This window comes from Cervus canadensis, chromosome 1, assembly GCF_019320065.1.
Source record: "Cervus canadensis isolate Bull #8, Minnesota chromosome 1, ASM1932006v1, whole genome shotgun sequence".
NCBI lineage: Eukaryota > Metazoa > Chordata > Mammalia > Artiodactyla > Cervidae > Cervus > Cervus canadensis.
In genome coordinates this window covers 14,668,892-14,681,657 of record NC_057386.1, presented here as the reverse complement: position 1 = coordinate 14,681,657, position 12,766 = coordinate 14,668,892, and the positions used below count along the sequence as shown (strand labels likewise).

Genomic DNA, 12,766 nt, shown 5'->3' with positions numbered 1-12,766 from the left:
AAGAGTGAACTGCAGAGGTGGTGACCACAAACACAGAGACAAAACAGTCAGCTTCCTTCACTTCCACAGGTTTTTTCTCCCTGCTTAAAATTCTGCAATACTAGATGAGATCAGAAACTGTGTAGTGGCAGTAGCAACTTCAGAATAAAATGGGAGGTTTGAAAGTTAAAACAGGATGTTCTCAGGGTCTTATGGGATGACAATATCGAGAAGCTCTGTTCTGTACAGCCTGGTCTAGTGTGAGGAAATGGGGATATATTGGTTAAGATTTTCCATTGATGAAGAAAAAAAAGATTGGATTCCTCCCCTCAACAGCCCCCCAAGAGAGAACCGGGTTTAGAGAAAATAGTTGATGGCCAAAAACAGCTATCTCTTTGTACTTGTAGTGACCTGCACATTAACACTGACCCAAAGCCCTAGAACTCCCTGTGGAGGCAACTTCCTGACTGCATCAGCTTCCTGACAGGAGTCTCCTATGAGAAGGGCTCAAGTCTGGGAGCCTCTCTTTCAGCTTTGAGTCAAAGAACAGAGCAAAAGACTCAGCCATATCCTGGGGTATGAGTTTTGCTCCAGCTCTGCTGCCCTGGATCAAGGAGGAATGTGGCCAGCCGGCAGCGTGAACCCGTGTAGAGAGGCTTCGTGGGAAGCTACGGCCACCCTGAACACAGGATTATCAGTCTGTTCTTTTGCTTCCGCTGGTGATGACAGGGGGCCCCTTGGCATGAGGGGCCTGATGAGGCTGGAGCAGGAGCAGGCTGGAGTGCCAGGGGAGGGTGGCCCAGGGAAGCCGCTCTCCCTGCCGTGCCCGCTGGGACCTGGGTTGACTGTATCCGGCATGGCACTGTGCTCATGCTGCCTGGCTCGCTGCGGTCCAGCTGGTAAACACAGGAGCATCAATGAGTCTCTGCGGTCAGTATCTTGTCCTGCTCTGGTCCCTGTCTCACTCATCCTCAGCAGCTATTGTGTGTGTCATTAGCCCCTGATTTCTGAAATGAAGATAAAAACAAAACTGAAAATGCTCTGGAGCAGTTCTGCCAACTCCTGATTTTTCCATTCGCTTCCTCTGATAGCCATTGGTTTGGGGAGACTTCCCTTTCCTGCCCCAAGCTGTGGGCCTGTGCACAATAGCCCCTGGCCCACTGCCCATCAGATAACAAGGCTGGCTCTCGGCAAGCAGCAATGTGTATTGGAAAAAGTGAAAGTCTCTGGCTGGAAATAAAAGCTCAGAAACCCTCTGCTGTTTTCCCCCAGCCCCTCCTGGGTCTGTAGTGCTGGCTTCGTGTGAGCTAGTCCCATCCCACCTGCAGAACCAGGGGAGAGTTCAGTGGTAGCTGGTGGAGGAGAGAGAATGGGTGTCGAGGGCCCATGGATCTTTTGTCCCAGGAGGTCTCACCCTAGACACTCTGTGTGACAGACTGAGGGTACTTCAGCCTGTCTTGGGATAGTTTGGACCAATGTGTGGGATTTCATCAGTACGTAAGAGTTTTTCTTTCTCTCTAATCATAAGAGACATCTTTTGTTTTAGGTCAAATATGTAATACCTTTTCACTCCAGAATATATTGGTCAGGGTTGAGTTGCACAGAACAGAATCCACTCTGACTGGTTTCAGGAAGAAGGCATTTAAAGCACATTCTGGCTTATAAAATCACAAAGAGTGAGAAACAGACTGAATAAGTCTAAAAATGCTACAGAGCTTCTCTTCCTCCTATAATGAGGAAACCACCAGATCCAGAATCAGGGCCCCTCTGTTCTGTCCACACACCACTTACATGGGGATCCCTGCACCTGTGTCTTGACATCAGGAAAACTGGGAACCACAGGTGAGGCCTCTGCTGATGCTACAGCAGAAAAACCAAGGCTTCTGGGATTGTGGCCAGAAACAGCAGGAATTTCAGGAAGCCATCTAAATCTACACAAGTGCATCAACTGGCTGAACCTAAAGGAGGTCTTAGAATTAATAGCTTCTAGCTGACTAACTCGGAGAAGGCAATGGCACCCCACTCCAGTACTCTTGCCTGGAAAATCCCATGGACGGAGGAGCCTGGTGGGCTGCAGCCCATGGGATCGCTAAGAGTCGGACACGACTGAGTGACTTCCCTTTCACTTTTCACTTTTGTGCATTGGAGAAGGAAGTGGCAACCCACTCCAGTGTTCTTGCCTGGAGGATCCCAGGGACGGGGGAGCCTGGTGGGCTGCCGTGTGTGGGGTCCCACAGTGTTGAACACGACTGATGCAACGGAGCAGCCGCAGCCGATGAACTTGTGAGGCACAGGAAGGCCCACTGGAATGGCAGCATGCGTCGTGAGTCTAACCCGTTGCCTCCTCCACACAATGAAGGAAGCAAATGGGACTCTAGCATGTGGGTGTGTACTGGTGCTGGCCACATTTCATTTATAATTTCCAAAAAAGACAATAAGGTAGAGAGTTCTTCCCATTTTCATAAGTGAGGAAATTTAGGTGAGCGTTTAAATCATTCAGCTAATGAGTGACAAAGCCTGCTCTGAACCTCTGCACATCTGATTTTCAAGCTTAGGCTTTTCTCACTATATCTTGCTTACCTCTTGAGGTTGCTTCTGCTGCTGACAAATTGTTGCCAACATAGGGATTGGATTTCCACAGGACTTGTGGGCTACTAGAATGTTATCCAAGGCCGGAAATGGGAAGCAGGCACTTGGCTAATGTTTGTAAGCCAAGTGTTAAAAATGTGAACTGTGCTTTGGGGCATGGTAAGGCTTAAGAAAGCCATCTTTTTTCCATGGTTACATTGGAATTTTATGGTACAGTGGGGAGGGAAATGGCCGGCTGCCTGGATCTTTGCCATCTGACCCTCTGAAAAATGGAGTAGCTTTCTTATTCCCATTTGATTTCCTCTTACCTCCATCTTGTTGCCTTTGAGCCCTCCGTTGGCATCTTGCATCCAGTTTACAAGTGACCCTGGACAGAACAGCTTGGAATCTGAGTGATGTAAAATGTGGCCCTGTGTTTCTCTTGTGCTGTCGAGGAATCCCCATATTAGCCTCGCTCCTGGTCCTTGCAGAAAGGCAGTCGCGTTCCCCCATGGGTGGAATCTCCCCAACTCCTCTGTTTGGATTGCTTCTGGGGAATGTATGGCCTGGCCAGCTTGGGGAGAAGTTTTGCTGTCCATCTCTGTGTTGAACGGTATGCCTGCCCTTTCTGGAAATAAATTACAGTCTCAAAATGGCCTTGCCCAAACTGTACTGGGAGTCACAAAGGCTGTTTGCTGGCTGCAGCACCACCGTTGAGTCACTATATGACTTTGGGCCTTGGCTTCCCCTTCTGCACACAGTGGATGAGCATAGTGTACCTTCACTGTAGGAGTGTTGTGAGAATTAAAGGCAAACTAACAGGATAAAAAAGAAAAGGAGGACTTTCCTGGTGGTCTAGTGGTTAAGACTGTGCATTCACTACAGATTGTGTGGGTTTGATCCCTCGTCAGGAAACCGAGATCCCACATGCTGTGTGGGTGACCAGAAAAAAAAAAAGAAAATGACTGATTTCTTTGCTCTGTTAGTTGATGGCACAGTATCTCTAAATTTCTACTCTGAGCAGCATCAATTTCTGCCAGGGCTTAGAAAGTTTGAGCAGACTCTTTCTTCCATGGGTTGTTTGAGATCATTTGAAAGGCATGGTTTAGGCACCGCCTTATCTCAGAATTTGTAGCTGTGGGTGAGGTGTTGAAAGTGGAAATCCAGCATAATTCTACACATGTTTTCAGAGCAGTTTGGTTTCTAGCCTCTGCTTTAGAGTCAAATGGGGAAGCCAGGCTACCAAGAGTCTCAGGTGCTTCCCACCTGAGATAACTAATCCAGGTGGTTCTTGGAGAGAGTGTGAGTTGATGCCTCCAACAAGAGATTGGAATACCAACTCCTCTTGGTGGCGAATTCATTAAAATATCTTCCCTACAAACTGAATGATCCATATATTCTGAATGAGTGACTTTGTGTAGAAGAATGAAGGAATCACTTGTTTGAAGGACGTTGAAAATAGTAGTTTTAAACTCCTCAAAGACTGTCTTTCAAAGAGCAAGCCTACCACCATTCTTTGGCTTTTCTCTTAAGGAGTTTTCTTCCTTCTTGGGGTCCTTGGATTAGGGGGAGAAGCTGCCTGGTTCAGGAAGTTTCCCTCAACCCCAGCACTTTGCTAGGAGGAGGCCCGCCCTCTCTTCCAGGATGTTCAGAGAGCCAAGTGGGCTCTCCACCACCGAGCAGATGCTGGGTCCAAGCTGGCCTCGTGTCTGCTCCTCTCAGGCTGTGGGTTGTGGGCTGTCCCGTCAAGGACCTTGTTTCCGTGCCCTAGGCTCCCAGAACCCCGGCCGAAGCTCGCCTCCCCCTGGCTATGTGCCCGAGCGGCAGCAGCGCATCGCCCGGCAGGGCTCCTACACCAGCATCAACAGCGAGGGCGAGTTCATACCGGAGACCAGCGAGCAGTGCGTGAGTACAGGCTGGGTTATACATAGAGGGTGTGTGTCTGGGGAGGTGTCAGACCAAGGTTATAACGGGGGTTCCTCAGTGGGCATGGTGTGCAAGCGAGGGACTTGAGTCCCATCCAGTAGCTCTTTTGTAAACCAGGCCCGCCCAGGTATGGATATTTCCTTTCTAAGGGCCAAATATCAATTTCTACCAAAGACAGGGCTTCCCTGATAGCTCAGTTGGTGAAGAATTCGCCTGCAATGCAGGAGACCCCGGTTCGATTCCTGGATCAGGAAGATCCACTGAAGAAGGGATAGGCTACCCACTCCAGTATTCTTGGGCTTCCCTTGTGGCTGGTAAAGAATCCACTTGAAATGTGGGAGACCTGGGTTTGATCCCTGGGTTGAGAAGATCCCCTAGAGAAGGGAACAGCTACCCACTCCAGTATTCTGGCCTGGAAAATCCCAAGGACTGTATAGTCCATGGGGTCGCAAAGAGTCGGATACGACTGAGCGACTTCACTTTCACCAAGGACAGGATCTAAGCTACCTCGCCTCCTCGGTGCTAGACGTGCGTTTGACAGCTTTTCGCTCCTCTGTGGTCCTCTCACTGGTCTCACACAAACTGCAGAAACCACTCTGCTGTTTGTGTGCTTCCTCACAACCACCTGTCCTTTCAGCAAGTTTTAACATATGACCAGTCCTAAATACACAGATTTTTTTTTTCTTTTCCATCAACCAGCTTTTAGTTTTGCTATTGCTTTATGAAAGGTAGGGAGTATACCAGTCCAGAGTAGGACTGGCTACTTTGGGTGAACTTTTATGATAGTAGACAACTATATTAGTTATCTGTTGCTATATAAAACAACCACAGGCTTAGCAGCACAAACAGCAGACATTTATTATTTTACAGTTTCCTGGGGTCTAAGATCCAGGCATGACTTTGTTGGGTTCTCTGCTCAGGGTTGCACAAGGCTGCAATCAAATGTCAGCCAGGCTGTATTTCTTCCTGAAGCTTGGGGTTCCGTTCTAGGTCCACATGGTTGTTGGTCAGTGTCTTGTGGTTGTAGCATTGTGGCCCCTATTTTCTTGCTGGCTGTCAGCCAGGGACCCCTCTGAGCTCTTCGAAGCCACCTGCAGTTCCCTACAGTGTGGCCCTCTCACTTCCAGGCTACCAGGAGAGTCTCTTGCTCCAGTCTGCAAAGATGGAGTCTCACGTAGTATAACACAATTAGGGGAATGAATATCCTATCCACTTTGCCATGGTCTATCGACTAGAAGCGAATTACAAGTTCTACCTATACTCAGGTGAGGGAGTTATGAAAGATTGTGACTCACTGAGGGGAGGGGAGTTGGGGGGTCATCTTAGGGTGTGTTCACCACAGTATCTTACCCATTTTGATGGCTAGCTTTTTAAACTTGTGGCTCACTTGATGAAAATGTCACTTTGGCTTAGTGAACTCAGCAAGAATGAGATCTCTGGCTTCATTCTGAAGTTTTTTCAATGAGCTTGCTTTGATTGCAAAGAAAAAGATACGTCTTCTAAACTTTTGGAATTTGATCTTCAAAGGGGAAATGTCTTAAAGGTAAAAGCATCCAGTAGAAGGCCAGCACCAACACATGGGGGGTTTTACCAAAAAAACCAATTCTTACAACTTTTCCTAAAACTGATTCTTATGACTTTTCCAGCATTGTTTCACTTGTACAGGCTATGGGAAGCAGTTTTACATTGCTTCTGCTCTCTTCTGTAGTCCTACCTTCCAGATAAATTGATGTTTAGAACAGTGACCTAGAGTACTTTTATCTGCAGAGTCCCCTCTTGGTTATCTTACTGACCATCCTTTCCTTTTTCTCTAACCAGAGTGCTTCCGGACATCAGCTGTACGAGGGGTAACTTGGGTGTAAAACCTCAGAGGTTGTTAATGAGTTTGATTGCCTTTGCTCTCTATCCTTCCCCATGGTCCTATATCCTGGTCCTTTTACTTCTTTACGTTACCTTCATGGCTGTGGAAGGCATGGGAGTATTAGACTTGTAGTGAGGAGAGGCCTTTAGGAAGGCCATGGAAGGTGGCAACAGGACAATGACTAGGTCCTTCCTCAGTGCCTGCGTCTTTAGTGGAAAATTGCTGCTGGTAATGGGCCATTCAAGATAAATCTACTCAACAGAGACCAAAACAGCATGGTATAAGAATAACAGCATAGTGAAAGAATATCCAACTGGGACTTTCTTGAAAAGTGGAACTAAGATAAGTTTGTTTGTTTTTTCTTTAATCAGATTTGAGTAATGGCTGCATCTATTTGCTAATTTTCAGAATGAACAAAACATGGTTCAGGCTAGGTTTTTTTTTTTTTGGCTTGATTTTTGTAACATAATTTTGCTAATGCAACAGAACTTCCTTCCCTTTGACTTCTGCAGCACTGTCATAAAGAGGGTGTTTTTTTTTTTGGCTGAGCAGCATATGGGATGTTCCATTGGGGATCGAACCGATGCCCCCTGCAGCGAAAGCCCAGAGTCTCAGCCATGGGACCACCAGGGCAAGTCCCTAAAAGAGGGTCCTTTTTAAAAAAAAAAAAAAAACAACAAAAAACAAAAACAGAAACCTTCACAGGGTTCAGTGTGTTTTCCAATGGCCTCTCTTGAACCTTTGGTATTCTTCCTCCTTCATCACACCTGTCATGTTGTTATTCTTGCTCATTTTCTCTTCTGTTATCTGATCTAACTTTGCCAAATATGTACTTTCTGGATTGGGAGCAATTCTTTCCCGTGTTGGTTTTATCCACTTGGGGAAATCCTATCTCCTTAGCAAGATTTGGGGGATTTTACTTTGCAATTAATTTGCCTTGATTGGCAGTTTAAAAAAAACCACATGACAATATATGGGTAAAATTATAGGTGAGATGGTCTCCAGCATTAAATGGGAAGAGATCATTTGACTTGGAAACCAATTTTATAAAAGTTGTTCATGGATTTTCATAGTTCTGATACTCTGCTTCCCTATGTAATGCTTGACTTTGGATCTCAGATAATGAATTCTCTAACAGTGAACACACCCCTTCACTGCCCCCCACCCCCAGGCAAAAATGAAGGGAGATCAGTTGGAGAAAAGGCTAATCTGAAGGCTTTTTGTTACTGCATTTGACCCAGGGCCAGAGAAACATTTCAACTCACATAGATACCTGTCGGCCCTGCCTGAGAACCAGGAACTGGGAAACTTGTATTCCGTGTCAGTTGTGCACTGACTTGTTTCATGACTTCAGACAATACTCCTCCCCTTTCCAGACCTGCAGTGGCTCATCTGTGAAACGAGGACACTCCTTGTCTTTGTAAATTATAAATTATGACGTGTAAACAGAAGCATCACCGTCCTGCCCACACACACTGGAAGCCTCTGCAGGGTAGTACCGTCTCCAGCACCAGGCTTCAGCTTTCACAAGCCAAGAAAATGCCAACCAGAGAAGCAGCGTCTCTGCTTTGCTCTCCTGGCAGAGCGCCTTGGGATGCCAGCCAGGCATTTTTCTCACTCCTGGAAACTTGCCTTTCAGACTGTGGGGGAGAACGGTACCTGCCTAACCATTCTTCCCACTGCCCAGGCAGAGAAAGGGCACTTTCATATTTTGGGGGAAAAAAAAAAGGACCTTTTGCTGGTCTTGGCTGGGTACCTGGCTCGGGCTGGGGCTTTACTGTATGCCTTGCCTTGCAGATGCTGGATCCTCTGAGCAGTGCTGAAAACTCCTTGTCAGGAAGCTGCCAGTCCTTGGACAGGTCAGCAGACAGGTATGGGACTGTGGCTGGTTCGGGAGTTGGTACACAGGCATTTTTGGAACTGATGAGCTGAGGAAATAGAGTTAGCTAGTGTGTGTGTCCCTGAACTAGACACTGGTCTGCAGGCCCATGGCTAGAACCTCATGCTTTTGGAGAGAAACCTCTCGCTAGCGTTCCGAGCCCTCTCCTTAATTTTCCAAGGAGAGTGTTCTGTTTGTGTAATTAGATGGATGTAATAGGTCATAGTAGCAGCTCACATGGATAAATGCTTGCTCCGTTGTTTCCAGCAATTTTTATGTGTTTTGACTTCCCACATAATACATGCTGCCCTTGGCCTCATTGTACCCCTGGCCTCATTGCTGAGGTCTGGACTGAGAAGCAGTGGACCTTCAGTGTTTTGGGGACAAAATTGAATTATCACCTGTAGGTTTACTTTCATTTTTTTCTTTTCTCCAAGTATTTCTGGTGGAATAAGAAACTGGGGTATAAAAACCTGAAAACAAAATAATCCAGACTGCCTAGCTTACCACACTGCCCACTTGATGTGTAATCTTACGCACCAGCTGTGTTCTTATTACACTTTGGGAGGGAACAAGTGCTGTCCTTTACACACCCCATAGTCTGTGGAGCTGGTTCGTCAGTCAGCAGGGGTGTTTAGAGATGGCTTTGGCATTGATCCAGCCAGTCTCTCTCCTTGACCTCATCATGCCCAGGAACACATTTTGACCATGTCTGGCTTGGCTTAGGGCTGTGGTCAGAGGCTACCGAACAGTTGGGAGGATTTTCTTCTCTTTGTGGAACTGATTAATTGCTCACACGGGTAATCACCTTGTGACCCTGGCCAGATCTGTACTGTGTCTCTTCTAACAGACCTGTGCTCTGGTGAGTGTGGTCTCCCTCCAGGCGTCATAGGACACAGTGACAGTTGCTGTTGGCATTCAATTTGCAGCCTTATTTTAGGCTTTCCAAGCAGAAGAGCAAGAAGGCACTGGTAAAAGTGCCAGAGTTGTTACTGTGAACTGAGAGCTCTTCCAGGACAGGGACTGACTATGGCTTTGAACTCTCTTCTGAGTTTTGTGGCCATACTGGTGGGGGCGGGGAGGTGTGGGGCAGGACCACAGAAAGTCTGGTAGTTGGGAAGTAGAGGACAGTTCCTGTACCACTGCCTTGAGAGTTTCTGAGTTTTGATCTTCTCCAAAGGCACTCACACATGAGGGAAAAGAACCATTCAGGTGGATGCTTGTAAAGATGACTCTCTTGATTCTTGAGTTTTTCCTCTGGCCCTCCAGTGGTTTGTTTTCATCTCCTTGGGAGTCAGACTCAGTGACCTGGATTTACTTCCTTGGGGCCCAGCATAACCGAAGGTCAGAGCTTTCATCTTCCCTTCATGGGACCTGGAGCCATTAGACCCAACCCCACCAAATATTAGTCGAATTGCTTTGGACAAGTCCATTAACCTCTCTGTTCCTCAGTTTTCCATATCTCTAAGAGGGTATAGTGGTGATTAGTCTGAAAGGAAGATCCTGGATGTTATTACTGTTTTTATGACTGCCCTGAGCAAGGGATCATTCGCAGTTCTTCTGTTCCCAGAGTGGGAGGAAAGGGTAAGATCCAGCACTCTGCCCCACCGTGGAGGTCGGGAGCACTGGAGGGCCTCATCATGCAGGGTCCTGTCAGCTGTGGGCCTCAGACTAGTGAAGAGAAAGTAGGAAGCTTAGGAAAGGTCTGCTTCTCTTGAACTCTGCTTCCTACCATATAATGACATGTGTGGGAAGGAGTCAGAAAAGGCAGTGTGTCTGGGTATCCTGCCCTCTGACCTGGTGAGCTGCTTTGGAGGGACCCTGAAGTCTGCTGTGTGATTCATGTTGTTTTTCTAGCCCATCCTTCCGGAAATCACGAATGTCCCGAGCCCAGAGCTTCCCAGACAACAGACAGGAATTCTCGGGTGAGTTCTCCAGAGCCTGGGTAAGCACTGCAAGGTGTCCAGGCGGGGCTGCCGGCAATCTGCCCTGGACGGCTCAGGGGGGAGGAGAAGCCAGGGCTGTATTTGATCTTCTGGGGCCTGCTGCTGTGAGGTCTCAGGTGACCTGGAGGCTCACCTGGGCCTGTCGAGAAGCCAGTGACCCCTGTCTTTCCTCAGATCGGGAAGCTCAGCTCTATGACAAAGGGGTCAAAGGTGGAACCTACCCCCGGCGCTACCACGTGTCTGTGCACCACAAGGACTACAGTGACGGTGAGTGTGCCTGCACGCTGCCCCCTGCCGGCCACCTCAGGAGGGCTGGTGGGCGCTCTGCCAGGAGAAGCCACTGGAACGGGGCGGCCCAGGCACTCCAGGCCCCTCGTTCCCTTTATTCCTGAGGAGCTGCATGCAGGCTTGAGGCAGTAGAGTCAGGGTTTTTTAAAAGAGGAGGATGGTATTGTAGATGGATACTGCCTCCAGGAAATCAGTCCTTTGTCTGAGGGCACGGCGTGCTCCAGGCACCAACTCTCCACTGCCCTCTTCTGCCTCAGGCAGCAAACGGAATGGAACTTCCACAGAGGTGTAGGATTAAGATGCCAAGGAAAACAGAGCAGCCATGGATTGGCCCCACGGGTGTTGTGGGGCATGAGGGCCAGCCCTGCACTTTCCCTTTGGCTGGCTTTCCCTAAACCCCCTGGCTGCTTGCTGATTCCTGCTTTTGTCCTGATCCTCAGGATGCTTGAGACATCAGCCATTCTGGCCAGAGTTGGGTGGGAGGGAAGAGAAGATGGACTGGAGCTGGTGTTATGACCTGGTTGGCACATTTGGCCTTGCAGTCAGGGCGCTGACTTGCTCTACTCTGGCCCCTGCACCCCTTCAGGCAGAAGAACTTTTCCCCGAATACGGCGTCATCAAGGCAACCTGTTCACCCTGGTGCCCTCTAGCCGCTCCCTGAGCACAAACGGCGAGAACATGGGCCTGGCCGTGCAGTACCTGGACCCCCGAGGCCGCCTGCGGAGCGCCGACAGCGAGAACGCCCTCTCTGTGCAGGAGAGGAGTGTGCCCACCAAGTGTGAGGAGTGGGCCCGGCTGGGAAGGGCCTGCCTGCGGGATGCTCAGGGCCGGGGGCCAGCGAGTCCCCTGGGCTGTTGGGCTTGGCGGGTGGCTGCCCTGGCCCATCCGTACCCAGGGGAAGAGCCTGAGGGGGCAGCAGATCCCCTGGACCTTGGTCCTCACTCCACTGTTGTGTGATGAGCCACTCCTCTCTGGCCTTTAGTTTCTCCATGTTTAAATGAAGAGCAGTCTCCTTAATCCCTGACATAATGAGCTGTCTGGGGGCCTTGGAAGTATAAAGGTGTTTAATCAGTTCAGATAAGCATTTAACTGTGATTTTAGTCAGTCCTCTGCTTATCAGGGTGTGGGCCTTGAGGTCTGATTGGCCAGGGCCCTGAGCCTGTTCCAGGTGAGGGTGGAGATGCTGTGCTGAGGTGTGATGACGCCTGGTGAGGGGCAGCTCGGGCCTTCGGACAATGAGGTGGGATGTCGGGAAATAAGTGCATGAACTCTAATGCTCTTTCCTGCTGTTCTCCTGTAGCTCCCAGTGCCCCTATTAATTGGCGCCGAGGGAAGCTCCTAGGCCAGGGTGCCTTTGGCAGGGTCTATTTGTGCTATGACGTGGACACAGGAAGAGAACTTGCTTCCAAGCAGGTGCAGTTTGACCCAGACAGTCCCGAGACAAGCAAGGTACTGCCTTCCCTACGGTCTGACTTCCAATTCCTCCTTCTCAGCAAAATGCCTGTCTTCCTGCACAGACTAATTGCTTGAGATGCTACAGGTTGTTTCTCCCATCATTCTTCCTCCCAAGCTCCTTTACCATCTACCCCAGTCCTAGGAAGAGATTAGTTGGTGTCAAAGTGCCTAGCTGCCCAGACTGGTTTGGATGGCCAGTGCCACAACAAGCAGCTCCTGCCCCCCAGCCCCCCACCTCAGCAGACAGATGCCACTCTCCCAGCCCCTGAGCCAGGAAGGAGCCTGTCTTTGGAGCTTAGCTTTGGCTGTGGCCTTCACTCCAGTTTGAGTGCACAAATTCAGCAGTTATCTGAACTCCTTAGCTGCACCCACAAACCCATCTCCCACCCCACCGTCTGCTGTCTTCCAGCATGGGAATGCCCCATCCCACAGCTTAGCCAGCATTGTGGGCAAGGGCCAGACAGTTGAGACATTCCCCGTTTTCTCCAGCTGAAGTTCCCACGGCACATGGGCTCCTCTGAGGCCACTGACTAGGGCAAGCTGAGCTGATGCCAGGCAGGTAGAACCGAGGCCTGCAAGCCTCGGTGACCACTGGCCCCTTCCCAGGAGGTGAGTGCTCTGGAGTGTGAGATCCAGTTGCTGAAGAACTTGCAGCATGAGCGCATAGTGCAGTACTACGGCTGCCTGCGGGACCGCGCCGAGAAGACCCTGACCATCTTCATGGAGTACATGCCAGGGGTATGTGCCCTGTGACGCAGGCGGACGTGCACGAGAGGGACTGTCGTGGGGCTGCGGCTGTGGAGGGTGGGTCCCTTTGACATGAGTCTGGTTACCTGAGGCTCCAGAGGCTCCAGGGGAAAAGTG

The 12,766-nt window shown here is 49.5% G+C and overlaps 1 protein-coding gene across 4 annotated transcripts in view; it reads left to right on the top strand.

Annotated features, from left to right (window-relative positions):
• Window positions 1-12,766, top strand: part of MAP3K3 (mitogen-activated protein kinase kinase kinase 3) — a 59,189-nt gene that overhangs the window by 41,497 nt on the left and 4,926 nt on the right. For 2 of the 4 annotated variants that reach the window (XM_043464977.1, XM_043464993.1), the window contains 7 exons: window positions 4,319-4,452; window positions 8,132-8,193; window positions 10,071-10,138; window positions 10,334-10,426; window positions 11,034-11,225; window positions 11,748-11,896; window positions 12,509-12,640. In XM_043464977.1, coding sequence (XP_043320912.1) covers window positions 4,319-4,452; window positions 8,132-8,193; window positions 10,071-10,138; window positions 10,334-10,426; window positions 11,034-11,225; window positions 11,748-11,896; window positions 12,509-12,640 — 830 coding nt within the window. Of the gene's footprint in view, window positions 1-4,318; window positions 4,453-8,131; window positions 8,206-10,070; window positions 10,139-10,333; window positions 10,427-11,033; window positions 11,226-11,747; window positions 11,897-12,508; window positions 12,641-12,766 lie in introns of all 4 variants that reach the window. The other 2 variants (XM_043464969.1, XM_043464984.1) reach the window with 1 other exon arrangement.